Source organism: Natator depressus, chromosome 21 (assembly GCF_965152275.1).
Source record: "Natator depressus isolate rNatDep1 chromosome 21, rNatDep2.hap1, whole genome shotgun sequence".
Classification (NCBI taxonomy): Eukaryota; Metazoa; Chordata; order Testudines; family Cheloniidae; genus Natator; species Natator depressus.
This window is the reverse complement of record NC_134254.1, coordinates 16,245,602-16,270,406: the sequence shown is the minus strand read 5'-3', so window position 1 is coordinate 16,270,406 and position 24,805 is coordinate 16,245,602. Positions and strand designations below refer to the sequence as shown.

General features: G+C 56.7%; 1 protein-coding gene across 1 annotated transcript in view; it reads left to right on the top strand.

The window, feature by feature from the left end:
• Positions 1 to 3,146: 3,146 nt before the first annotated feature.
• The window catches only part of INAVA (innate immunity activator), a 46,845-nt gene continuing 25,186 nt past the window's right edge, over positions 3,147 to 24,805 (top strand). Inside the window, exons 1-4 of the mRNA XM_074936327.1 lie at positions 3,147 to 3,273; positions 20,883 to 21,022; positions 23,661 to 23,785; positions 24,471 to 24,593. Coding sequence (XP_074792428.1) covers positions 20,968 to 21,022; positions 23,661 to 23,785; positions 24,471 to 24,593 — 303 coding nt within the window. The 5' untranslated portion in view covers positions 3,147 to 3,273; positions 20,883 to 20,967. The remainder of the gene's footprint in view (positions 3,274 to 20,882; positions 21,023 to 23,660; positions 23,786 to 24,470; positions 24,594 to 24,805) is intronic.

The following is a 24,805-nucleotide window of genomic DNA, read 5'->3' as shown; positions in this document are numbered from 1 at the left end:
CTTTCTTCCGGCAACTCACGGAAGCTACTAGATCGCATGCCCTGATTCTCATGGGTGACTTTAATTTTCCTGATATCTGCTGGGAGAGCAATACAGCGGTGCATAGACAATCCAGGAAGTTTTTGGAAAGCGTAGGGGACAATTTTCTGGCGCAAGTGCTAGGGGAGCCAACTAGGGGGGGGCGCTTTTCTTGACCTGCTGCTCACAAACCGGGTAGAATTAGTGGGGGAAGCAAAAGTGGATGGGAATCTGGGAGGCAGTGACCATGAGTTGGTTGAGTTCAGGATCCTGACGCAGGGAAGAAAGGTAAGCAGCAGGATACGGACCCTGGACTTCAGGAAAGCAGACTTCGACTCCCTCAGGGAACGGATGGGTAGGATCCCCTGGGGGACTATCATGAAGGGGAAGGGAGTCCAGGAGAGCTGGCTGTATTTCAAGGAATCCCTGTTGAGGTTACAGGGACAAACCATCCCGATGAGTCGAAAGAATAGTAAACATGGCAAGCGACCAGCTTGGCTTAATGGTGAAATCCTAGCGGATCTTAAACATAAAAAAGAAGCTTACAAGAAGTGGAAGGTTGGACATATGACCAGGGAAGAGTATAAAAATATTGCTCGGGCATGTAGGAAAGATATCAGGAGGGCCAAATCGCACCTGGAGCTGCAGCTAGCAAGAGATGTCAAGAGTAACAAGAAGGGTTTCTTCAGGTATGTTGGCAACAAGAAGAAAGCCAAGGAAAGTGTGGGCCCCTTACTGAATGAGGGAGGCAACCTAGTGACAGAGGATGTGGAAAAAGCTAATGTACTCAATGCTTTTTTTGCCTCTGTTTTCACTAACAAGGTCAGCTCCCAGACTGCTGCGCTGGGCATCACAGAATGGGGAAGAGATGGCCAGCCCTCTGTGGAGATAGAGGTGGTTAGGGACTATTTAGAAAAGCTGGACGTGCACAAGTCCATGGGGCCGGACGAGTTACATCCGAGAGTGCTGAAGGAATTGGCGGCTGTGATTGCAGAGCCCTTGGCCATTATCTTTGAAAACTCGTGGCGAACGGGGGAAGTCCCGGATGACTGGAAAAAGGCTAATGTAGTGCCAATCTTTAAAAAAGGGAAGAAGGAGGATCCTGGGAACTACAGGCCAGTCAGCCTCACCTCAGTCCCTGGAAAAATCATGGAGCAGGTCCTCAAAGAATCAATCCTGAAGCACTTACATGAGAGGAAAGTGATCAGGAACAGTCAGCATGGATTCACCAAGGGAAGGTCATGCCTGACTAATCTAATCGCCTTTTATGATGAGATTACTGGTTCTGTGGATGAAGGGAAAGCAGTGGATGTATTGTTTCTTGACTTTAGCAAAGCTTTTGACACGGTCTCCCACAGTATTCTTGTCAGCAAGTTAAGGAAGTATGGGCTAGATGAATGCACTATAAGGTGGGTAGAAAGCTGGCTAGATTGTCGGGCTCAACGGGTAGTGATCAATGGCTCCATGTCTAGTTGGCAGCCGGTGTCAAGTGGAGTGCCCCAGGGGTCGGTCCTGGGGCCGGTTTTGTTCAATATCTTCATAAATGATCTGGAGGATGGTGTGGATTGCACTCTCAGCAAATTTGCAGATGATACTAAACTGGGAGGAGTGGTAGATACGCTGGAGGGGAGGGATAGGATACAGAAGGACCTAGACAAATTGGAGGATTGGGCCAAAAGAAATCTGATGAGGTTCAATAAGGATAAGTGCAGGGTCCTGCACTTAGGATGGAAGAATCCAATGCACCGCTACAGACTAGGGACCGAATGGCTAGGCAGCAGTTCTGTGGAAAAGGACCTAGGGGTGACAGTGGACGAGAAGCTGGATATGAGTCAACAGTGTGCCCTTGTTGCCAAGAAGGCCAATGGCATTTTGGGATGTATAAGTAGGGGCATAGCGAGCAGATCGAGGGATGTGATCGTTCCCCTCTATTCGACACTGGTGAGGCCTCATCTGGAGTACTGTGTCCAGTTTTGGGCCCCACACTACAAGAAGGATGTGGATAAATTGGAGAGAGTCCAGCGAAGGGCAACAAAAATGATTAGGGGTCTAGAGCACATGACTTATGAGGAGAGGCTGAGGGAGCTGGGATTGTTTAGTCTGCAGAAGAGAAGAATGAGGGGGGATTTGATAGCTGCTTTCAACTACCTGAAAGGGGGTTCCAAAGAGGATGGCTCTAGACTGTTCTCAATGGTAGCAGATGACAGAACGAGGAGTAATGGTCTCAAGTTGCAATGGGGGAGGTTTAGATTGGATATTAGGAAAAACTTTTTCACTAAGAGGGTGGTGAAACACTGGAATGCGTTACCTAGGGAGGTGGTAGAATCTCCTTCCTTAGAGGTTTTTAAGGTCAGGCTTGACAAAGCCCTGGCTGGGATGATTTAACTGGGAATTGGTCCTGCTTCGAGCAGGGGGTTGGACTAGATGACCTTCTGGGGTCCCTTCCAACCCTGATATTCTATGATTCTATGATTCTATGGTGCTAGGACCAAACGGGTCTGAGCCCATTACACAATGCGCGACTGAGCCCACGATCCCCGGAGCTGGATGGTGCATTTCTGTGTTGGCCCTGGCCAAAGCGTTGTCCTGTTCATATCAGCAGTCGTGTCCTCATGCGGATGGGCCCTAGGTCCCTGAAGCAATCCGGAGCGTGCAGAATGAGCCCACAGACGCTGAACACAGTCCTGGCGTTCCGGTCATTTGCTCGGCCCCTAAGAAGGACCCAGGCGAGCTGGCTTTCCAGACAACCCCTTAGTTTGCCGTTGTGCATCTGCCCAGCCGGCGGGTCGCTGCTAATCCACGCTTCCCTCGGGGGCGGGTTTGGAGACGCTCCGATTCCTCCCTCCCCCCACCCGCCCGGGTCTGCAGGAGAACAGCCGCCGCGGGGGCGGACCGGGCTGCTGGGAGGAGCCCTGTGCCTCAGTGGCTGCCCGGCCAAGCCCGGGGCGCTGGAAAAGGGGCAGCACGTGGGGGCGGGGGGTGGCTAGTGGCCTCCATGGCCACCGGACAACGCAGCGGGCGAAGCGAACACAAGCTCCGCGGCGCGGCCCCCCGCCCTCGCCGTGTCTGCTGCGCCCCGGGGCCGCTCCGGGGCCCGCGGGCCGAGTCTGTAAAGCGCGCTAGCGCCCGCCCCAGTTCCCCGCGGGGCTTGGTCTGCCCCAGGGACAAAGGCCCCCGGACGCCGCTGGGCTGTGCCGGCGTGGAACCAGCCCCTGGGGAGCGGCCGGGCTGCGCAGGGGGAGAAGCCGGCCCCGGGTAAGTGAACCCAGCCCCGGCTCCCTGTGAAGGGGAGCTCGGATCTGCGGCTGGAAGCGCCTCGCGATGCCCCCAGGGTCGTGCGCGCTGCTCCCCTCTCATGACACTTGTTGCTGTTGGAACTTGCGCCCCGCGGGGAAGGAAGGAGCAGGCAGCCAGGGCCCCTCTGAGCCCCGTTGTTGCGTCCCCCTGCCGAGTTCAGACCAGCCGGAGCCCGGAGGCTGAAGGGCGCTGGGGTCCTTGTGAGATGTGGGTTTGCAACCTGTGGACCTGGCTCCAGGGTGCAGGGATCAGACACAGAGACTGGGCCCGCTCCGGGGCTGGTGTAGGTTAGCGCTGCCTGGGTCTGGATTTACACCGCTGAGATCTGGCCAAAGGAAGGGTGAGGTTTGCTGCTCGGAGGAGGAAGGCCGGGCAGAGGCAGCCTGGGAGCTAAGACAGGGAGCCATCGCTGGCATGGGGTGACCGGCTCCCCGGCAGTCCCCAGCTCCGGCAGCTTTCGCCTCCTTGGCTCGCGCTGTCCGAAGGAACAAGAGCAGGAGTTTGCCAGCCAGGCCCCGTAGTTCAGAGCAGGAGTGAAGGGAAGGGTTTGGTGCTATGCGGGTGAGGTGTGCAAATCCCGGGGATCCTTCGGGCCAGTCCTCTGCTGGTGTAAATCAGCATAGCTCAGCTGCCTTGTGGAGCTATCCCAGCTTACACCAGCTGAAGAGCTGGCCCATCATTTCTCTTGCAGCAGGACCTACCAACCCCCGATAGGAATCAGGGCCCCTAACTCTGCAGCCTACAAACCAGTAACACAAAGACAGTCCCTGCCTCTGCTTGCATGAAACCTGCAAAGGATTCTTCCAATGGAGATGGGCCAGGCCCTCACCAGTCTGACTTGGGTTTCACATTCCTCAGAGTTCAGGGATCATTGGATCCAGGAGGCCACATTGGTGTAAATTTGGGGTAACGCCATCAGCTTCAGTGGAGTTACTCTGGATTTACATCAGTGTTACTGAGCCTGGAGTCTGGCCCAGGGTTCTTGAGCTCAGTGAATTTCGGTTCTGGGTTTGGAATCGGGACCTTGGAGGAGGGGCTGTGTGTGAAGAATAGGCCAAAGTCCTAGATCCAGATCTTTGGAGCAATATCAGAGAGAAGTCTACACACCCCAGCTGAGATCGGGGCCCCATTAGCCTGGGCGCCCCACACACAGGGAGAGGCACTCCCTGCCTGGCAGGGTTACAGCCTACACACACACACACACACACCCCTGATGGTGGGGGGAAGGACATATCATTGTCCCTGTCTTACAGATGGAGAACTGAGGCACAGAATGGTGGCAGTGCTGGGAACTCAGCGCCAATCTCAGGGCTTCTCACCTGCTGCTATTTATTGTTTGAAAGGCGTTATCCCAGGCCCCAATCCTGCAGCCGGAGCCATGTGTGCCTGGGAGGAGCCCATCAGCTGCAGAGGGCTCTGCATGGGCCTGCGGGGATGGAACTGCAGGATTGGCTCTGACCTCTGCAAAGCGTAGTGCATGCAGCGTATGGGACAAACGCTGTATAAAGTCACCTTCTACTTCACTGACTTTTTAAAATAAAAGGCGGAGCCGGTTAATTTTTCCCTTCTCAGAAAGGTTCAACAGTGACTTGGCCGAAGAGCTGAGGTCAGGAATGTCCATTGTCTGCCCTAGGGCAACTTTTGACAGCAACGAGATAAATCCATGCAGAGTCTGGTCTGGTTGCGTGTGATGGAAGTTCCAATAGACCCTGACCCAGGGCCTCACAAATGAGGTGGCTCTTGAAATGCAGAAGGTTTTAGGTTTTAGTTTTAGGGTTTAGTTGCTAAGGGTCTGTCTACGCTACCCACGTTACAGCGTGGCCGCGGCAGTGCAGCGATGTGCGCAGCGTAGTGGTGTGTTATCGCCAGGGGAGAGCTCTCCCAGCAATAACAAATAACCCCCTCGGAACGAGCAGTGGTCGCTTTCTCATCGGGAGCGCGGCTCCCGGAGCTAAAGCGCTATATACTGGCGCTTTTCAGCGCTAACAATTTTTGTCACTCGTGGGGTGTTTTTTCACACCCCCTAAACGACTGAAGTTTTAGCCCTGAAAGTGGCAATGTAGACGCAGCCTGACAATCCTGCTGTGCAGGCAAGAGCGGTTCTTCAGGAGCCCACTTGTGGAGCGGCTTTTGTCCAGGAAAACCTCCTACTGCCTGTCGGGGGGAAGGATCCCCATCCCTGATGAGGTTTGCATCTTTGAAGCAAGGAAAATCAGTCATTTCCCGGCCCTGCGGGATGATGGATGGTCTGTGACCAGGCAGGGGGACATTAACCGGGCACTCGTCCTGCAGTGTGGATTATTTTTAAAGAGCTGATTATCAGAGCGGGATGAATCCACACAGTGGCCTGTGAATTCCCTGCCGTCTGGCTAAGACAAAGGAGCCTAGGTGCAGGCAGGCAGGAGAGCGGTGTTGGAAGGGAAGCCGCTGGGGATCACCACTGCTCTATCACTGGCTTTCTGCCTTTAATTTCTCTTGTTCCTGGGCAGGGAATGTTTGCACAGTGCAGTTTGGTCTGGGTGCTGCTTCCTTTGGCACATAGCAGCTGAGAGCCACGGAGCAAGGCAGGTTTAGAAACCGTCCTGATCCCTGGCGACAAGAGGCAGAAAATGTGACAAGGTTTCTGAGATCAACAGACTCTTTATTGCTCACTGTGCTAACATGCAAACCTGATAATCCAGCCTCTCCCACCCACCAACAGCCACTGGCCTTCACCCGCTCCTCAGCACGGTCACTTCTCCAAAAGCCATTGCAGTTTGTTTGCTTTTCCAGAGTGGGCTGGATTTTCCTGACTGACTTAGGAGTCAATGGGACTTGTGCTCCTAAATCACTCTGGCCCTTTGAAGCTGTCACACCCAGTGTACTGTCAGGAGGGAGAGCACAGTGTGGTGTTATTCACAGGGGATGGGGGCAGGAGCCCAGGAATCTGTTTCTGGCTCTGTCGACCTTGGGCTCATCACACCAAATTTTCAAAGGTAGACGCTGGTTTTGGTGTCAAACTTGAAACACTTCGGGCCTGATTTCCCAAAGTGCTGGGCACCACCAAATCCCAGATGAAGTCAGTGGACCCTGGGGGTGTCTGCATCTCGGAGATCAGGCCCGGGGGGTCTCACAAATTCAAGCACCCTAAACCAGTTTAACCCGTCTGTGCTGCAATTTTCCCCATTACAAATAAGGAAAAATGAGCTCCTGACCTGCTTCCCAGGGGGTTGTGCGACTGAGCCCTCTGTTGGTGAGGTGCTTTGGGATCCCTGTGTGGAAGGCACTATATGAATGATCTAAGGACAGTCTATTAAAACCAATTCTATTTTGCACTTCTATAGCGCGCTCCACCCACAGAGCTCAAAGCATGCTTCAGTATCATCACCCAATGGTACAGATACGGAAACGGAGGGACAGGGAGGTTGGATTAGGCTTGCCCATGGCCACGAAGCAAGCTAATGTCAGAGCTGGGACCAGAGCCCCGGTCTGTCGTTAGTCAAAAGAAGTGAACAAACCATGTTTGTGATGCAGCCCGCTTGATTTGTATGTCAGGCGTTCACAGAGGGTCGGGCCAGAAGGGACCGCTCTGGTGATCTAGTCTGAGCCCCTACACAGCACAGGCCAGAGACCCAGCCCTGGGTTCCCGCATGCAGCCCCTACGCTGTGCTTGAGCTAGAGTAGCTCGGCTAGACGAACGTCCAGGGGGACATGTGGTTTAGCAACGAACTCTCCTGGTCCCTGTTGGCAATCCCAGCCTGGCCGGACACCACAGGATGCAGTCATCGGCTTCCCCGTTGTTGCTGTGAGTTGGGGGGAGTCTCCTGTGAGAAGCGAGGCCGAGGCTGCACTGGACGGGGTACCAGCACAGCTCGATCAGTACAGCTGGACTGGCAAACCCTCCTGGTGGGGATGCAGTATCCACTGGCCAGAAAGCGCCGTTGTCAGTATAGATTGTACCAGTTCCCTGCATGAAATACACCCCAACCCACACTGCTATGGCAGCAAAAATGTCTAGGGTAGCCCTGGCCTTGGATTACAGGTGTTGGCATCTGAGACAAAGCCAGATAAGCTTGGCCTTGCTGTGACTGACATAGCAGGAATGCGGAGAGAAGGGGGCGTCTGTGAACCAATGGGATTGATCCAGTACAAGGGAGCATGTGATCTCCCACGTACAAAGCAGCGCTAAGCAATTGTCCGATTGGCTCATCACCTTGGAACAACCTTGGTTTTATTTAACCAGGCGCTGTCCAAATTGTTTTGCCAACTCCCCTGGAGGGGGAAGAGGGAATCAGGCCAGGCTGGAAACACGAAGAATAAAATCTCAAATCAGCAGCATGAAGTTCCAGGAGATTCCCTGACACCGGCCTAGGGGATCGCCCACCCTGCACTGCAGTGTGGACTGTGGGGGGGTGGGTGAATGATAGTGCACCCAAAGTAGGGAGCTCTAACCGCCCCGTGGGGAGGCTGCTGGACCAAATGAAAAGGTAGCTGGTTTGCACTACCATAGGCCTGTTTGAATGAGGTCTTGTGCACCTAACTCACTTTAGGCACTTTGGGGAAATCCCACCTGCAGTCTCTGTGAGTAATATTTCAGAAGTGCTCGGTGACACTGAAAGGCAATGGGACTTAGGCTCCTCGGTAATTGAGGCACTTCTGAAAAAGTTCCCCATAGAGATGACAGGTGGGATTTTCAAATGCACCCAAGTGAGTTAGGAGCACAAGTTCCATTGACTTTCAGGTACTTTAGCGGTACCTCCCTAGCCCAGACAGGGGTGTCACTGGGCCCACACCCTCAGTGGGGAATCGGAAGTCCTGACCTTTGCACCTTCCGCAAGCGTTCTCTGTAACATCAGCTGTAAGGAACGATAGCGTGTCAGATCTTCAGCCGGTATAAATCAGCATAGCTCCATTGAAGTCTATCGACCTAGACTGGTTTCCACCAACGGAGCATGTAGACCAGGGGTTCTCAAACTGGGGGTTTGACCAGGGTGGGTTGTGAGGTTATTACATGGGGGGGTCACGAGCTGTCAGCCTCCACCTCAAACCCGACTTTGCCTCCAGCATTTATAATGGTGTTAAATATGTAAAGAAGTGTTTTTAATTTAAAAGGGGGGTCGCGCACAGAGGCTTGCTATGTAAAAGGGGCCACCAGTACAAAAGTTTGAGACCCACTGATGTAGACCATAGTCTCCTTTTAAAGTGACCCTGGAGGTATACACCACCTCCACCTGGTGAGCGCCTGGCACTGTGGTATCTGGGCTGCCTTTCTGTGCACAATATAACACCCGTCTGCCCGTGAGAGCAGGGAGCTCGTCCTTTGCACGGCTCTAATGCCCATGTGCACAGTCCCACAGCCCCATTGTCGGTGCAGCTCAAGGCACTCGGGTGCAGAATTCTTCTCTGCTGGCAGAACGTGCGCCTTCTGCTGGCTGCCTCCCCCTTCCTGCTTTGGTCATGGCCACGGACGGGCTTGCTCTCCATGGCCCTCCCAGCGGGGAGGGAGAAGATGTCAGGAAACGCTGGGAGGCCACGCACAGGGTTGGGCTTGGATTGTGTTGCTACTTGTGTCGATCAGGAGTGACTCTGCTGAAGTCACTGGCCTTACACACAGGTAAACCGAGGGTCAGCGAGAGGGGTAAAGCCCCCGCCTGTTCAGATCAGTGGTTGCTGTGGCTTTGGGAGAGCAGAGAAGCTTCTCAGGAGCTTGGGACAGGGCCCATCTTCCTTCTGTTCCCCTTTTCGTTGTCTTCAGTCTCATGGTGACCTGTCCTGCCCATATGAAGGGTACAGCCCCTGTCCCACGTGGCAGTCCACTCAGTGGCACTGACAAGTGCCACAGGCTTTGAGGAACAGCATCAGAACCTTTGCCCCAGTTCCAAACACCGGGAGACCACGGCTCTGGCTCTGCATTTATCTAAGAGCCTCTGTGGCCCTTGGCGCTGGAGTATCTGAGCATCTGCCAGCTATCAATGGGCTCCATCCAAGGCAGGCAAGTGTTATCCCCATTGTATGGCTGAGGAAACTGAGGCACAGCATGGGGAAGTGACCTGTCCAAGAGCTCATGAGACTCTGGGGCTGCCCCAGGAACTGAATCCACAGCTCCACAAGGCCAGCCTTCCTCTCCACCTGAACTCAGTGCTGTCACCCAAGGCTACTCGGCCTCTTTGAAGAGCTCTCTCTCCGGCGCCGACGTTTCATGGTTAGTATTTATTTTCAGCCTTCCCAGAGCATGGTTAATAATCCCTCTGCTGCTGCAACATCCCGACCCGTGTGTCCAGTGCCTGCACCAGACAAGGCTGGGCAGGTCAAGTCTTTGTCTTGGACAACAAGGAAAGTTCTCAGGCCAGAACCCAGCTGTGTTCCTTCTGCGGCTGGCCAGGCATTGGCTGCCCTGGCCCATGGCTGAGTTCTTACCGGAGTGGGTGGGCGGGCTGGTGGGTGGGAAGAAGGCTGGCAGGGATGGCACTAGGGCCAGAAATGTTGGCCAGGGATTTTCAGATGTGCGCACTCATTTTTTTTGGCAGAGCCACTTGAGAAGCCAGGGCCCTTCCGAGGTGCTGCCTGGGTATGTGACTCCATCGAAGTCAGTCACCTCATCGAGTCATCGAATCATCGAGTCATCGAATCTCAGGGCTGGGAGGGACCTCAGGAGGTCATCTAGTCCCACCCCCTGCTCAGAGCAGGACCAATCCCCAACTAAATCATCCCAGCCAGGGCTTTGTCAAGCCGGGCCTTAAACACCTCTAAGGAAGGAGATTCCACCATCTCCCTAGGTAATCCATTCCAGTGTTTCACCACCCTCCTAGTGAAAAAGTTTTCCCTAATATCCAACCTAAACCTCCCCCACTTGAACTTGAGACCATTACTCCTTGTCCTGTCATCAGCTACCACTGAGAACAGTCTAGATCCATCCTCTTTGGAACCCCCTTTCAGGGAGTTGAAAGCAGCTATCAAATCCCCCCCTCATTCTTCTCTTCCGCAGACTAAATAATCCCAATTCCCTCAGCCTCTCCTCATAACTCATGTGTTCCAGCCCCCTCATCATTTTTGTTGCCCTCCGCTGGACTCTTTCCAATTTTTCCACATCCCTCTTGTAGTGTGGGGCCCAAAACTGGACACAGTACTCCAGATGAGTCCTCACCAATGTCGAATAGAGGGGAACGATCACGTCCCTCGATCTGCTGGCAATGCCCCTACTTATACAGCCCAAAATGCCATTGGCCTTCTTGGCAACAAGGGCACACTGTTGACTCATATCCACCTCCTCGTCCACTGTAACCCCTAGGTCCTTTTCTGCAGAACTGCTGCCGAGTCATTTGGTCCCTAGTCTGCAGCAGTGCATGGGATTCTTCCGTCCTAAATGCAGGACTGTGCACTTGTCCTTGTTGAACCTCATCAGATTTCTTTTGGCCCAATCCTCTAATTTGTCTAGGGCCCTCTGTATCCTGTCCCTTATGCTTCTCCCCTCCCATTCCCGCTTATCCCGGCAGAGACGTCTGAAGAGTGCTGCAGAGATGGGCTATACATCCCAGTGTGCTGGACGGGGCACGGGGACTGTGTTTCTGGCCATGTTTGCAGGAGCAGATGTGCTGCTGAGCACGGTTCCTGGGATGTGTGTGGGGTTGGGTATGGTAAAGAAAATCCTTTAACTGGGCATTTCCTTGTTTCGAAGGCCTGCTATGCACACACGCTCTCTGCTGGTATCACTGTCCGGCAGAAGCGTAATTATTTACCAGGAGAGTTATACCACTGCGAGCACTAATGCGGGTGCAGTTATACAAGTATACAGGTGCCTTAAGCCAGGAGAGTCTGTTCCCCCTCCTGGATGGGGATGAGTTAGACCGGTAAGAACACCTTCGTACCAGTATAGTTGTGTCCACACTCGGGGCTTGGACCACTTTAACCCTAATGGCACTGTTACCCAGTACAAGTTCTGTGTGGAGACGAGGGCTAAGGGTTGTGGGGGACTGGTGGCACTTACACACCTGGGCCTGGTTAGTGATGAGAACAACTAATAATCACCCCCCAGTGCCGCCCATCAGTAGCCTGGTTTTCATCCGAGGATCTCAAAGCACATTATAAAGGTTGGTTAATTCAGCCTCCCAGCAGACCAGTCTCACTAGCCCTCTTCTACAGGTGAGGAAGCGAAGTTGTGGGAGGGGAAGTGACTTGCCAGCCAGCCAGTTGAGAGCAGAGGAACCCCTGGGCTCTGCTCTGACCACTAGACTGTACTCCCTGCAGATATATCCTCAGAGAAAAGTCACAGTTCTGTGACCAGTCAGCCCCTTGCAAGGGGCGGCTCCATTCTATGCGACCTCTCGCTCTGGCTATGCAGCTACTGCACGTCCGTCACTGAGCCAGCCTAGACGCCGTCCTGTCTGAAGGAGACAGGTGTGGAGCGTTGTTCCAGCCTCGCCATGGAGGGTTGGTCAGAGATGGTGAATTTCCTTCCATTTGTTTCTGTGACGGGGCTGCACTGAAAGAACCGGGCCCCGTGGCCCAGCTCTGGCAGCTGGCTGGAGTTCCTCTGACTCAGGGTGGGTCTAGCCGAGCGTGTGACTGTAAAAACAACAGCCGCCCAGCGTGGGCACTGATTGCAGCAGAGTGTTTGTGGCAGCGGCAGGATCCCGGCTGTTTGGCAGAGTCTCCACTCCCTGGCCTTTGGAATCCAGCCGCTCAGCGTGATTTCCACGAAACAGAAATCCAGCCCTTCCTTTGTCTTTATCGTGCTGTGCCTGTAGCCCGTGTCTCAGATGTGACATACCTGGACTGTCTGTGTCTGGGTTAGCAGGGGAGCCACTTGGGGAGGGGAATGTTTGTACAGGGCTGAACGCACTGGTGCTGAGTAATTATTAGGCTGTGTGAGGGGTTTTCTTGGCAAATGCTGCAGTGTTGTTATTCTGAGTCAGAGATGGACAGAGACGTTCTCCCACGATGCGCTAGCAAAGGATTCACCCGGCAGCTTGGCTTGCTGCAGCGCTCAGACCCAGGCAGGGTGCCCCAGAAGTTGTGCGCTGCGCCTGTGTGGACACAGCGGCTCCAGTGCTAGTTCTCGGAGCAGGCGCTCCAACTGGAGCCAGCCTGCCACGCGTGCAGTCCGCCATGAAGACAGTCCCTGGCACGGCCAGAATGGCGCCAGGCGGGCTGAGACCCGGCTCTGTCTTTGGTGCTCCCCAGGCCGGTGCTGAGGGAAGGAGCAGTCGTGGCAGAGCTTCTCTTTGCCGAGTTTCCAGCTTAGCTTCATGTTTGTTTGAATCTTTGTTAAGAAGGAGTTTTCTGGGACTGTCACGTTCTTTGCTCACTGGAGGGAAGAACTGCCTCAGTTCTCCTGCTTTTTCAGCTGTTCAGGTGTGTTATGACCAGCTAAGAACCCTGGTCCTGATTCTCCTCTCACACCACTTTCATCTTGGTGTAACCTCACTTCCTTAAATGGGATCACTCCTGTGAGTGAGAGGGGAATCGGGCTCAGTGGGTTACTCCTGATTTACACTGGGTGGAGGGAGAGGGGAATTGGGCTCAGAGGGTTACTCCTGATTTACATCCAGGTGAGTGAGAGGAGGATGGGGGCCAGTGGGTTACTTCTGATTTGCACCAGGGGAGTGAGGGGGATTTGGCCCCCCTGGGTTACGCCTGATTTACACTGTGGGGAGTGAGAGGGGAATCAGGCTCAGTGGGGAGGGAGGAGGGGAGTGAGAGGGGAATCGGATGTGTAGTTTACCCAGGCTGGTCCTGCTCAGAGCTCAGTCAGTTCCCGTATCCCTCTGTGACAGCCACTGCTCCCTGGTGTGCCTCTGGCCAGTTAGGCAAGGCCTGCGTTTGGGAAACAGCGTGCAGGGATTCCCTCCCGCCTCACCCCTGCAGCTGTGGGCTGGTGAGCTCAGATTACCCCTAGCTGAGCTTGCACAATCATAGCACTGTGTGCGGGTGTGCGTGGCTGAGCTTCTCCTGTTGCTGTGGGGCAGTGGGAGGGGTGTAAGTGCTACAGACAGAGCAGGAGGGATCCGCACGCACTGCAGGGTGCAGGCGATGTGCTGTGCTAAGGCCCAGGCCGGTGCCCCAGCTGAGCCTCTGGCTGGGTGGGACAGGCCACTGTGCCCTGGCTGTGCGTCTTGTGTGGTGCAGGTTTCCCACTCAGCTCTTGGAAGAGGGCTTGCTGCTCCCTGCCCCGGGAACGCCTTGTGCCGCTTGCACGCTGCCTCTGCGCCTGGCCCCGCCGCGCCTGGCAGGGCTGGGACGGTGTTGCTCACCTGCCCCTCCTCTCTGACTCACTGGTTCCCCTGGCACGGCCAGAGCCAGCGGAGAGGAGCCAGAGCGAAGACAGAGGCTGGCAGAGGGGACCAGTCGACTGTGTGTGGGGGGATTGGGAGAAACCCGTGAGTTGGATTTAAAATCAAAAGGCAGCTCCACGCTGTTTCTGGGCCGGCGCAGGGTGGAGAAGCCCGCCAGGTAAGGACGGCTCTGCTCCTTCCCGGGGGTCGGTAGGTGAGCTGGGGCGGGGGAATGAATGGAAGGGAAACCCGGGGGCCTGGGGTGGAGAAATTCGCCAGCCCTGCCAGCCCCACTGGGGAAACCAGAGCACATGGCTGTGGCCTGGGAGACATTTCCTTCCTGTGCCATTCTGGGGCCCCTGGTTCCACTGGGGCTGCGGGGAGATGGGGGAAGGAAGAGGCGAAAGGCAGCCTCCTTGTTTACCACAAGCCCTTTGTATTCAAGGAGAGTGGCTCTGGCCCTCCCCTCTCTGGAGGGTGCTAATTACAGCTCCTGGGAGGGAGAGGGCAGCTGCCATGGCAGGGCCTGAGAGGCCCCTCTTTGCTGGTACCCCGCCAGCCCCCCCAGTATGGGACTAGCAGAGTAACCTCGCTCAGCACTAAGCCCGCAGAGAGACACCCAGGGACTTCAGTGGGCTTGGCTTAGCTCCGGGGGGAGTGCCAGCCCCAGCACTCACTACAGGAATATGTTCTCAGTGGAGACAAAACCAACCCCTAGTCCTTTCTCCGGAGCCCCCTCACTTTCCCTCCCCTCGTTGCAGTCTCTGGGGCTGGGGACGCTCCTTGGGGTTTTTTATTTCTGCTAAATCCCCATGGCTCAGAGTTTGCCAGCCCCCGGTGCTGACGTCTGGGCTGGCAGGAGGTTTGTGCTGTTCGGCTGGCAGAGCAGCCAGGACATGGCTCTGATGGACGGACCCGTCCGGAAGATTCACACCCAGCGGCCAGTGAGGCAGCGAACGGGGCCGAGTCACTGCCAGGAGCCCTGTGCTGTCAGGCAAGGAAACTCCAGGGCCCAGGAGTGGGTCAAAGACTACAAGTGTGAGCAGGACTGGAGCAAGGGACTTGGGGCCTCCTAAATGTCCCAGAGCCAGACCCTGAGGGAGCCATTCCTGATACAATATGGGAGGCTCCAAAGATTTAGGGGCCATTGGCCACACGGCCTAGAGCAGTGGTTTTCAAACGGCAGGTCACGACCCAGTACTGGGTCATGTCGGCTCTGGTCAGCACTGCCGACTAGGCCATTAAAAGTCCCGTTGGTGGTGCCACCAGGCTAAGGCAGGCTGGTCCCGACCGGCTCTGGCACCGCACTGCCCCCCAGAAGCGGCCAGCAGCGTGCTGCCCCCGCCCCGAGCACCGGCTCCACACTCCTGGCCAATGGGAGCTGGGGCGGGAGGGGGGGGTGCCTGCACGTGAGAGCTGCGCGGAGCCGCTTGTGCGCCTCTGCCTAGGAGCTGGACCTGTTGCTGGCTGCTTCTGGGGCACAGCGTGGTCCGCGGTGCCAGGACAGGCAGGAAGCTTGACTTAGCGCCCCCGCTACGCCGCTGACCGGGAGCCTCCTGAGGCAACCCCGTGTCCCAATCCCCTGCCCCAGCCCTGAGCCCCCTGCTGCACCCCAAACCACGCATCCCAGGCCCCACCCAAGCCTGCGCCTCCAGCCCAGAGCTCTCACCCCCTCCTGCACCCCAACCTCTGTCCAAGCCCAGAGCCCCCTCCGACACCCTGAACCCCTCATTCCTGGCCCCATCCCACAGCCCTCACCCCCACACCCTAGCCCTGAGCCCCTCCCACACCCCAAACCCCTCTGCCCCAGCTCCGTTGGGTCACAGGCATCAACAAGTTTCTTCAACTGGGTCGCCAGAAAAAAGTTTGAAAACCACTGGCCTACTCAATGGGGCACTACACTGGGACTCAGGAGACCTGTCTTCTTTCCCCGGCTCCTCTGGCCTGCTGGGTGATCCTGGCAAGTCACTACCACTCCCCGTGCCTCAGTTTCCCCATCTGTACAATGGGGATGATGATCCTGACTTGCTTTGTAAAGCACTTTGAGATCTGCTGATGCAAAGCACTAGATAAGAGCAGCTATTATTTATTCATTATGATCTTGCCTTGAGTAGAAGTAGGAATCACTGGAACCTGGGCTAACGCCCATCCAGGCTTCTCTCCGATTTGCCTCGCAGCCCAGGGGTGTTTGAAGAATCAGCCTTTTGTGGTGTTGCCTTTGCTCCGCGCGGGTCCCTCTCCCGCTATAGCTGGTGGCCCCTCGCTGGGACGTGTGAACCGCTCTGCATTGTGTCCTGACCTGAGACCTGGCCTCTCCACTCCCCTCGCCACTGAGCCCAGTGCGGGCGTGTCCTTGCTGGCCCCTGCTCCTCTGCCCTGCCTTGCTCCCCCCATGGGCCTGCCGGGTGAAATGTACAATCAGTGACTTATCGCTCTGCATGAGTAATGAGGAAGGAGACGGCTGCTTCGCCTCCTGTGACTTGCTCCCAGTTAACCCCTTCCCTGACGCCAGCGGGTTCAGGAAGGGGACTTGGCTGTCCCTGGGCGGGAGTGGAGGTGTCATGCCCTGGCCCTGCTGCCTCTCCCTGGGGGTCAGGGAACTTAGCAGCGTCCCTAGCAAACCAACCTGCCTCCCTTCCACAGAGAGCACAGGGCTGTGTGGACGCTGCATTCGTGGCTGTGTGCCCACAACAGAGCCACATGGGCTCTCGGTTTGGAGAGATGCAAGTCCGGATTTTCTGGGAGCCCAGCACGCTGAACGCTTCAGAGAATCCGGGACACACTGTTCATCTTGAGAGTCAGACGGGCAAACACAGCCTGTAAGGGGCTGGCCCTTTGTGCGTGGGCAGAGCAGGGAGGCTGGCATTGGCTTGGAGAAGGCTGCTCATGAAAGAATTGCAGACACTGGCTCAGGACGGCTGCCGAATCAAATGTGAAAACAGAGTGAGCCAGACACTCAGACGGTGTCCTCAGGGGCTGCGCTCATGGCAGATCTTCCGTCAGCAGCAGGGGCTCCTCAGCCTGATCCCCAAAAGGGATCCATGCGTGGGCAGCAGAAGGAGGGGTGGCCGTTGGCATTGGCAGGCAGGTGCCAGATGGAGTGACATGCAGGGCTGCAGCGCACAAATCACAGAGGCAAAGAGCCAAGGTTCCAACGGGCCGGAATACGGATTTCTGGTGAACTTTCCAGAGGACAAGGGGAGGGGCTAGGAAGAGGTGGGTGAGAAATATTATGATTTGTTACGGCTGTGGTGGGAGCAAGGCAGGCTTTGGCCTGGACAGGACAGGGGCATGCAGCCAGCAGGGCTCTGCTCTGCTCATGCACCTGTGGGCTCTGCTCTGTTCTTGTTTATGAATTAATCCTGGCTGACACCTCAGGAAGCTTTTCCAGTTTCTTGTTTTTCCCATTAAGAAAGGGATAGATAATAAGACAGAAAATATCATACTGCCTCTATATAAATCCATGGGACACCCACACCGGGAGTACTGCGTGCAGATGTGGTCACCCCATTTCAGAAAAGATGTATTGGAATTGGAAAAGGTGCAGAGATGGGTAACACAAGTGGCTAGGGGTATGGAACGGCTTCCATATGAGGAGAGATTTAAAAGATTGGGACTGTTCTGCTTGGAAAAGAGACGACTAAGGGGGGATATGATAGAGGTCTATAAAATCATGATTTATGTGGAGAAAGTGACCAGGGAAGTGTTATTTACCCCTTCACATAACACTAGAACCAAGGGTCATCTAGGGAAATTAATAGACAGCAGGTTTAAAACAAACAAAAGGAAGCATTTCTTCACACAATGCACAGTCAACCTGTGGAACTCCTTGCCAGGGGATGTTGTGAAGGCCAAGACTATAACAGGGTTAAAAAAGAGAACTAGATAAGTTTCTGGATAATAGGTCCACCTGTGGCCATTAGCCAGGATGGTCAGGGACACAACCCCATACTCTGGGTGTCCCTAAAGCTCTGACTGCCAGATGCTGGGCATGGATGATAGGATGGTTCACTCCCTCTGCAGCACCTGCCACTGGCTACTGTTGAAAGACCGGAGACTGAGCTAGCTGGACCTTGGGTCTGACCCAGTCTGGCTGTTCGGATGTTCTTATGCTCAGTTCCTGCCCCGGGTGCTGTGCAGCTCACACGCCTCCCCCTGAACCAGGGACTTGGCCGTGAGGGAGCAGGGGTGGATTTGTGGGGCTGCTGAGGTTTGGATGCAAAACCAAGTGGAATCTGGATTGTTGTGCTGGGATTCCCAACTAGCCAGGCTGAACTCAGGGGATGAGGACATGGGGGTGGGAAGAAATGAGGGGGATGGGTCCCTCCCCGGAGCCCATTAAAGTGGGGCCGTAGGCCCCCCACTGACATCGGCAGGTCTGGTGCTGGCCTCACACTGGGCAGCTCTGCACCGTGCCCGTTTCCCAGCTGACAGATGTTAGAGTTAAACAAAACCTGGGCTTGGTGCCCAGAGAAACTGGCCATTCCCTTGACTGAACCTGCCAGGGCCAGGGGGCGAATCCTTTGTCACAGGGAGCGGGAGGGGCCCTTCCCCTGCTGCTGAGGCAGGAGCCTGGGAGCCGGACTAAGTGAGCTCAGGGTGCTGGAGGGGGGAGACACAGACAGCCTGGAGCCGCAGCAAGAGGGAGAGGAGAAAGGAAGAGCTGGCCAGGACCGGGGGAGGGGTGGAGGCATCAGCTGGGGGAGGGGTGGGGGTGCCGGCTGGGAGCAGGCGGAGGGGTGGAATTAGGGAGCCAGCCAGGGGCGGGGGAGGGTATGACATCCCAGTGGACATGGGGTGGGATGGAGCAGGGTTGTTGTCCAGCGGTGGGTGGATGCGGGAGGCAGGACAGAGACCGGCGGGGACTTGAGCTAAACTCTCAGGTTATGTCTACACTGTGATGAACCCGTGGCTGGCCCAGCTAAGCTGCCTTGGGGCCGCGAGGCTCGGGCCATGGGGCTGTAGAATTGCAGGGTAGATGTTTGGGCTCAGGGACACTCCCCACTCCCGAGGTCCCAGAGCCTGGTCTCCAGCCCAAGCCCCGTGAGGTTGCGTCAGCAGAGCCGGGCCAGCTGCGGGTGTTCGTGGCCATGTAGACGTACCTCAGCTGCTACTCAGCAGTGCCCCACGCTCAGCGCTAGCTCTGCCTGTACCAGAGGGGAGCGCCAGAGCAGATCTGCAGGGACCCTGCAACCCCGGAGCCGGCACTGTGCTCCCAGGCATGCTCCTCGGCCGACTCGCAGGGAGCCTGGGGCGGGCACAGTGCCTGAATTTCCCCACTGTGTGACTCGCAGCATACAGCTGGTCTGCCCGGTGACTCTGGGGAATCGGTGCCAGCGGCTGCAGCAGCCTCACCAGTTTCCTCACCACCGTGTGGCCGCTGCTGAGCCTGTGCCAGGGGTTGTGCCCTGGACCCGAGTTCCTGGCATAGCCCCATAGGCAGAACACAGCCTGTGAGTGGTCCCGACAGGGGGGCCCATGTGCAGGGTGGTTCACAGGGGGCTTCTGGGGATTCAGCCAAACAGTTTGGGGCCCAACTTTCCAAGTGACCTCTGATTTGAGGGGCCTCCGCTTTGGGGGTCTCAGTGGATCTGATTTTCGGGGTGCGAGGAAGCTGGGGTGACCTGTGGATGTTCAGCACCTTTGGCCCCAGGCCCTGGCTGGGGGTATTTAGGCTCCTGAAATTCAGAGGCTGCATCTGAGAGCTCGTCGGCTGGAGCAGGATGATACTGGGAGTATCTGCTGTCAGGGCTGGGTGCTCGCACTGGCTAGGCACGTGGCTCAGCCTGTAGCTCCCCTCGGGAAACGGACTGGGTTTCTGCCCTCGCGCCGTTCAGAAGAACTGGCTAAATCAATCAGGGCAGGTCTGCAGGAGTACGCGGAGCCAGCGCCAGTCTGGTGGCTTGTGGTTTCCGCTCACAGTGAGGCGAACGGTGAGCAGCTCGGCTCAGGAACCCGAAAGTGCGAGTGAAACTCGGTGGCTGGGATTCCAGCGTTTTCTGAAACTGCTGGGGGGCTGGGCCCTGTGAACCGAAAGGTGGTGTTCTGCGTGCCGTGCTTGGCTGGCAGACTCGGCTGGGATCTGGCTGGTGAGACACCAGCCAATGGAGCGACTGCGTGAAAGTCACCGGCCCCAGGGTCCCGCTCTCCAGAGCGCTGCACACCAGGAGGCTGGCCAGGGGCCACCCAGAGTGGCTGCACTTTTGCTCCATCGGCGCAGGGACCCGGGGTGTAGTTAGGTGGCTGCTTATGCCAGCTTGCTTTCGTCACCCCAGCAAAGGCCGCGTTTTGCACTGGTGCAGAGGGTCTACCCCAGCAGCGTGCCCTGGGGACCCACAGAGATACAGATACGCAGGGCGGGGGGATTTGCTTCCTTTCTGGGTGGGCTCCCTCCGCCCCTCCCCTAGGGAGCCACCAGTCCCAGGATAAGCTCCAGACAGGAACTCTGGGAGACTTTCAGTTTCTCATGTAACAGGCTGACTCAGCTGGCGGGGGCGGGGAGACAGGCACAAACGCCAGCTCTGCCCCCAGCGGAATAGCTGCAGGGTGAGCAGCAGTGAGTGGGACAGGTGGCCCCCAGGGCTCCACTCTCGCAGGCTGGGGGCCACGCAGTGGGATTGTTCCGTGGGACTGGGGCAGCCAGTGCCTGTGGCCCCTACAGCTCCAGAGGAACAGTGCACTCCAGCTGCCCGCAGGGCTTTCCTGCGCCAGGGGATGGAGGGACGGAGAGGCAGGGAAAGGGCTTGGGGAAGGGGATGAGCTGCCAGTCCCCAGGGGTGCCATCTGAGATGCCCTCTAGGGGCCTCAGCAGCTACCGGCCCCAGCTCCCCCCCATACAGCCTGGTGCAGCATCAGAGAGCTTGGGCCAAAGCTCCGGAGCAGCTAATGTTCTAAGTGAACCCGGGGGGCCTGAGGCAAACCCCGAGCCTCGCCCCAGGGCCAGTCTGCACCGTGGGCCCAGCTCCCTTTGCAGGGCAGCTCAGACGGGAGCTTGGCGAGAAGGCACGAGAAGGAACGTTCCAGCTGAACGAATGCCCCTGTGTGTGTGTGTGTGTGTGTGTATGTGCGCGTGTGCGCGATGGCCTTACACAACTCTGTGTGTGTGTACCAAGTATCAGAGGGGTAGCCGTGCTAGTCTGTATCCACAAGAACAACTGCCACCAGACTCCTCGTTGTTTGTGTGTGTGTGATGGCCTTACACAACTCTGTGTGTGTGTTTCTATGTGCTAACCATGTGTGTGTCTGTGCGATGGCCTTACACAACACTGTGTGTGTGTGTGTGAAGCACTTCTGAGTCTTTGTCTTTTATTTAAACAGTTCCCACTCAGGGTCGCCCACTCCCGGGAGCCCCGGCGTGGGTCTCTGCCCCTCACTATTCCTGCCCCCGGGGTCACCACCGCCCATGGAGAGTAAAGAGGACATCAGCGACTCGGACAGCGGGATCATGCTGCACTCAGGTGGGTGAATGGCAGGGAAAGTCCAGCTGCCGCCCTCTGCGTCGGCCTGGGGCTGGAATGTGAGCCCAGGAAGGCGGGTGTGGGGGGAAAAGCTGTTCTGGGTCAGTGTCTCTTCTGGGGATTCCCCTCCTGGGCCCTTCTCAAGGTAGGTTTCCCTGCATTGAGAGCTGTGTCTGGAGGGGGAGGCCATTTGCCAGGGACACGTGAGCCCTGAAGTGCCTGTATATCACACACATCTGTCCTGTAACTGTAACCATAGGCACGGCTGCGCTAGCAGGGGCTGTGGGTTGGGAGTGAGGGGCACCGGCAGAGCTGTGGGGACCCAGGGCTGGGCTGGCAGGGGCTGCAGGTTGGGAGTGAGGGGCACCAGCAGAACCGGTGGGGAGCCCCAGGCTGGGGTAGCAGAGGGGCTGTGTGTTAGGACGGAGGAGCAGCGGCAGATTGGCCTGTGTGAGGAGAGCCTGGGGTGGCTGAAGATCTGGGAGTGAGTGGAGTCATCAATGTATCTGTGAACTTCCAGTTTTCAGCATTTATTTGGCTAAAATAATCAGCTGATACTGTCACAATCCCCCCTCCCACCCCGCCCTCAGATTTTCCAGTTGAAAATCCTGCTCCCTATGTGCCCAGTCGTTCCCGAAGTCAGTCTAAAGGTGTCCCCCACACCTAGAGATGCTGGTCGGAGGGCAGGGGGAGGTTGAGGATGTCCCCAGCTCCATGGAGGTTGAGACCTTACCTTGAATCCCCTGGGCTGTCAGTGAGCGGCGCACGGTAACCACTGCTAAGATTTACAGCTGGATTCACCGATGAGACCACTGCCTTCAGGATCAGGCCCCCGGTCCAGGACCTTAGCTCTGGCAGGGGCCGGTACCAGCTGTGTCAGAGGAAGCTTCTTAGCTCCAGGCAGCTCAGGAAAGTCTGCAGCATGGAACGGAAATGGCCAGGAGTGGTGACTGCACCCGTGCTACAGACGTGCTGAGCTCTCGGCAAAATCGAGCCCCAAGGGCAGGTGCTGAGCCGTAGGAAATTCTGGGCTAAAAGGAACGTCCTGGTGCGAAGGGGAGACATGGCTCTCTCCTGCCCCTCCATTTGCATTCCGCTCCCAGGACCCAGCTCAGCCCCCGCTGTGGATGAAACCAGCAGTGTTTCCACTCAGAAACCTGCAGTCAGGGCTCCCTGCTTTATCTGATGGCAGTGACCCGGAGCTGGCTGCAGCCTGCTGATGCTCCAGCTAGAAACATTCCAGGCTGGGCTGGGAGCCTGCAGGCCAGCCTGTACTTTGAAGTGCCACTTACCCTGAGATGGGCCATTCCTGCTCTGGGATAGCCCTAAAGGTCAGCCTTTTTAAGTACCAGCCCCACTCCCGCTCCAGGGAGGGCCTGAAGGGCAGCTCTGTCTGGGTCATTAAACATCAGCTGTCAGGGTCACCTGGTTCCAGCAGCGCCCCCGCTCCAGCCCACAGAGGGTGAGGAGTGGCACTGGGCTGACAGGCTGGGGCAGGGAAATAGCCTCAGACGCATTGTGGGAAGTATCAGAGCGGGCTGAAAATTGGAATTTCTGTCCCATGGAAAATTCCGGTATTTCTAAATTAATTTTTATCCCAAATTGGGCTGAAAAGTCAAAAGATTGTGGTCACATGACTTCCATGATGCACTGCCTCGGTTAACTACAGGGTGACCGCAGTGCATGATGGGAGATGTAGCCCAGCCAGGAGCCCAGTCCCTAGAGGCCGGTGGGGGCCCAAGTGCTGGTGAACAGATTAACGTAAAACTGACTCGGAATGAAACCTGGGTTTGACAAACCAGAGCGTCGTCGCTGGGCTGGCCCAGCCCAGACCCGAATCTCCCATTTTGATTTTCCCAATAGAAAATCAACACATTTTGGCAAAATTGAAATTTTTCCTGCCGAAAATTTTGATTTGACAGTTAGTGCATCTTGCATCAAAAAAACACATTTAGATGGGAAATTCCAGACCCCCGAGTAAATCCTCAGTCAGATCAGTGACGCTGGTGGGCTCGGCAGCTGGATCAGCCAACACCTCCCAGCTGCTCACGCGAAGTGAGCAGAATTGGAGGACGCTCGATCCGTCTGGACTGGTGGGGAGCTCTGTGGGGCAGTGCCGTCTCTGGGCTCTTTTTCAGCACAGGGACTAGCATCCTGGGATGCCCTTGAGCAAGCTGTAGAGAGCAGCATAACAACACACAGTGAATCCACTTGTTTAGTTAAATCTTCACAACGGCTCCAACAGCAGATTGGTTTGTGTTGTTATTCAGAGGGAGAAACTGAGGCACAGAGAGGGGCAGTGACTTGTCCGAGGCCACGGGGGGGAGTCACTGTCAGTGACTGGAGTAGAGCCATCGATTTCCTGGTGCCCAGCCCTGCGCATGGCGTGGAGGCTGCCACTCTCATCCTGGAAAGGGGCAGTGTCCCCAGCCAAGGTGACTTGTATGAATGAAGGTGCCCCAGCTGGCTGGGGGAGAAACCAGCTCGGGGTGAGCTGCAGAGATGGCACAAGATATGGTGCCCAAGCCCCAGGCACCTTAGAATCCAAGGCCCCAAGTGGCCCCAGTCTGTGCTCAGGGCTGGCCCTGCGTCTCCCCTCTGGCTGCTGAATCGCGACTCCTGCTCTCATCCCCCACAGGCCAGGACAGCCCCGTGTCTCTGCTGAAGGACCTGACCCAGGCGGTGCGCAAGCAGCAGCAGGAGCTGGCGGTGCGGCTGGAGGCCTGTCTGGTGGAGCTGAGGAAGCTGTGTCTGCGCGAGGCAGTAAGGAGCCCTGGATCTCGTGGGCTGGGCCTGGCGGCGGGTTGGCTGGACGGAGATTGTTCAGCCACCTCTCGTTTGGAGAGGAACCTGGTGGCTTTCCAGGAACTTGGGGATCCCTGCGTGTGACGGAGGGGGCTCCACCAGCTAGCCCAAAGTCACAGCTTCTACCTAGGGCGGCCAGTTTTGGTGGGACTTATTCCTGGAGGTTTCATCACAAGACAGTATCTTTAATTAAAGATTAATATTAATTCCTGGAGACTACAGGCCAGTCCTGGAGGGCTGGCAACCCCCTGGCCTTGATCGCAGGCTGCCACGGCCAGGCCGGATGGCTGGGGCAAACCTTAGCCCTGGCACTGAGGGGTTAGTTTGGGCCCATAGCTGCTCTGGTGTCTGGGCTATCCCGGGAGGACGGGGAATACATGGCAGTGCCAGTCAGTTAGTGCAAAGGTAACAATGTGCTAGGGCCACGTGCGCGTTGGCTGGTGTGCCCGCTCCTCTGGGGCCTGCCCCCCCAGGGCCACGTGCGTGTAGGGTGGGAGCACACTCCTACGCAGGACACGCTCCCCAGTGCGCCCCGGCTCCTCACCCATCTCTGGTGGAAAAGACATGCCATGTGTGATCCCTTCTTCCCCTGGTGGTGCCCTGTGCTGCCCTGGAGGCTGATGTCTGTCCCTGCCCTCCCCAGGAGCTCACGGGCATACTGCCGCAGGAGTACCCCCTGAAGCAGGGGGACAGGCCCCCCATGGTGCGGCGGAGGATTGGCACCGCATTCAAACTGGACGAGAAGACAATCATCTCACGAGGAGTGGTAAGGAGCCTGCTGAAGCCCGGGGATCTCTCCCTGGCGTTAGGCAGGGCACGGATGGGTCACCGCCACCACTGCATGGTGGCTCGTGTGAAATGAGTTTGGAGGGTCTCAGAACAGTTCCACAGTCCCCAGCACCCCCACAGGCCCGGTCTGGTGGGCTCTGGCTCGGTCGGTCCACAGCACAGGAACTGCTCCGGCCCCTTGTGGGCTTT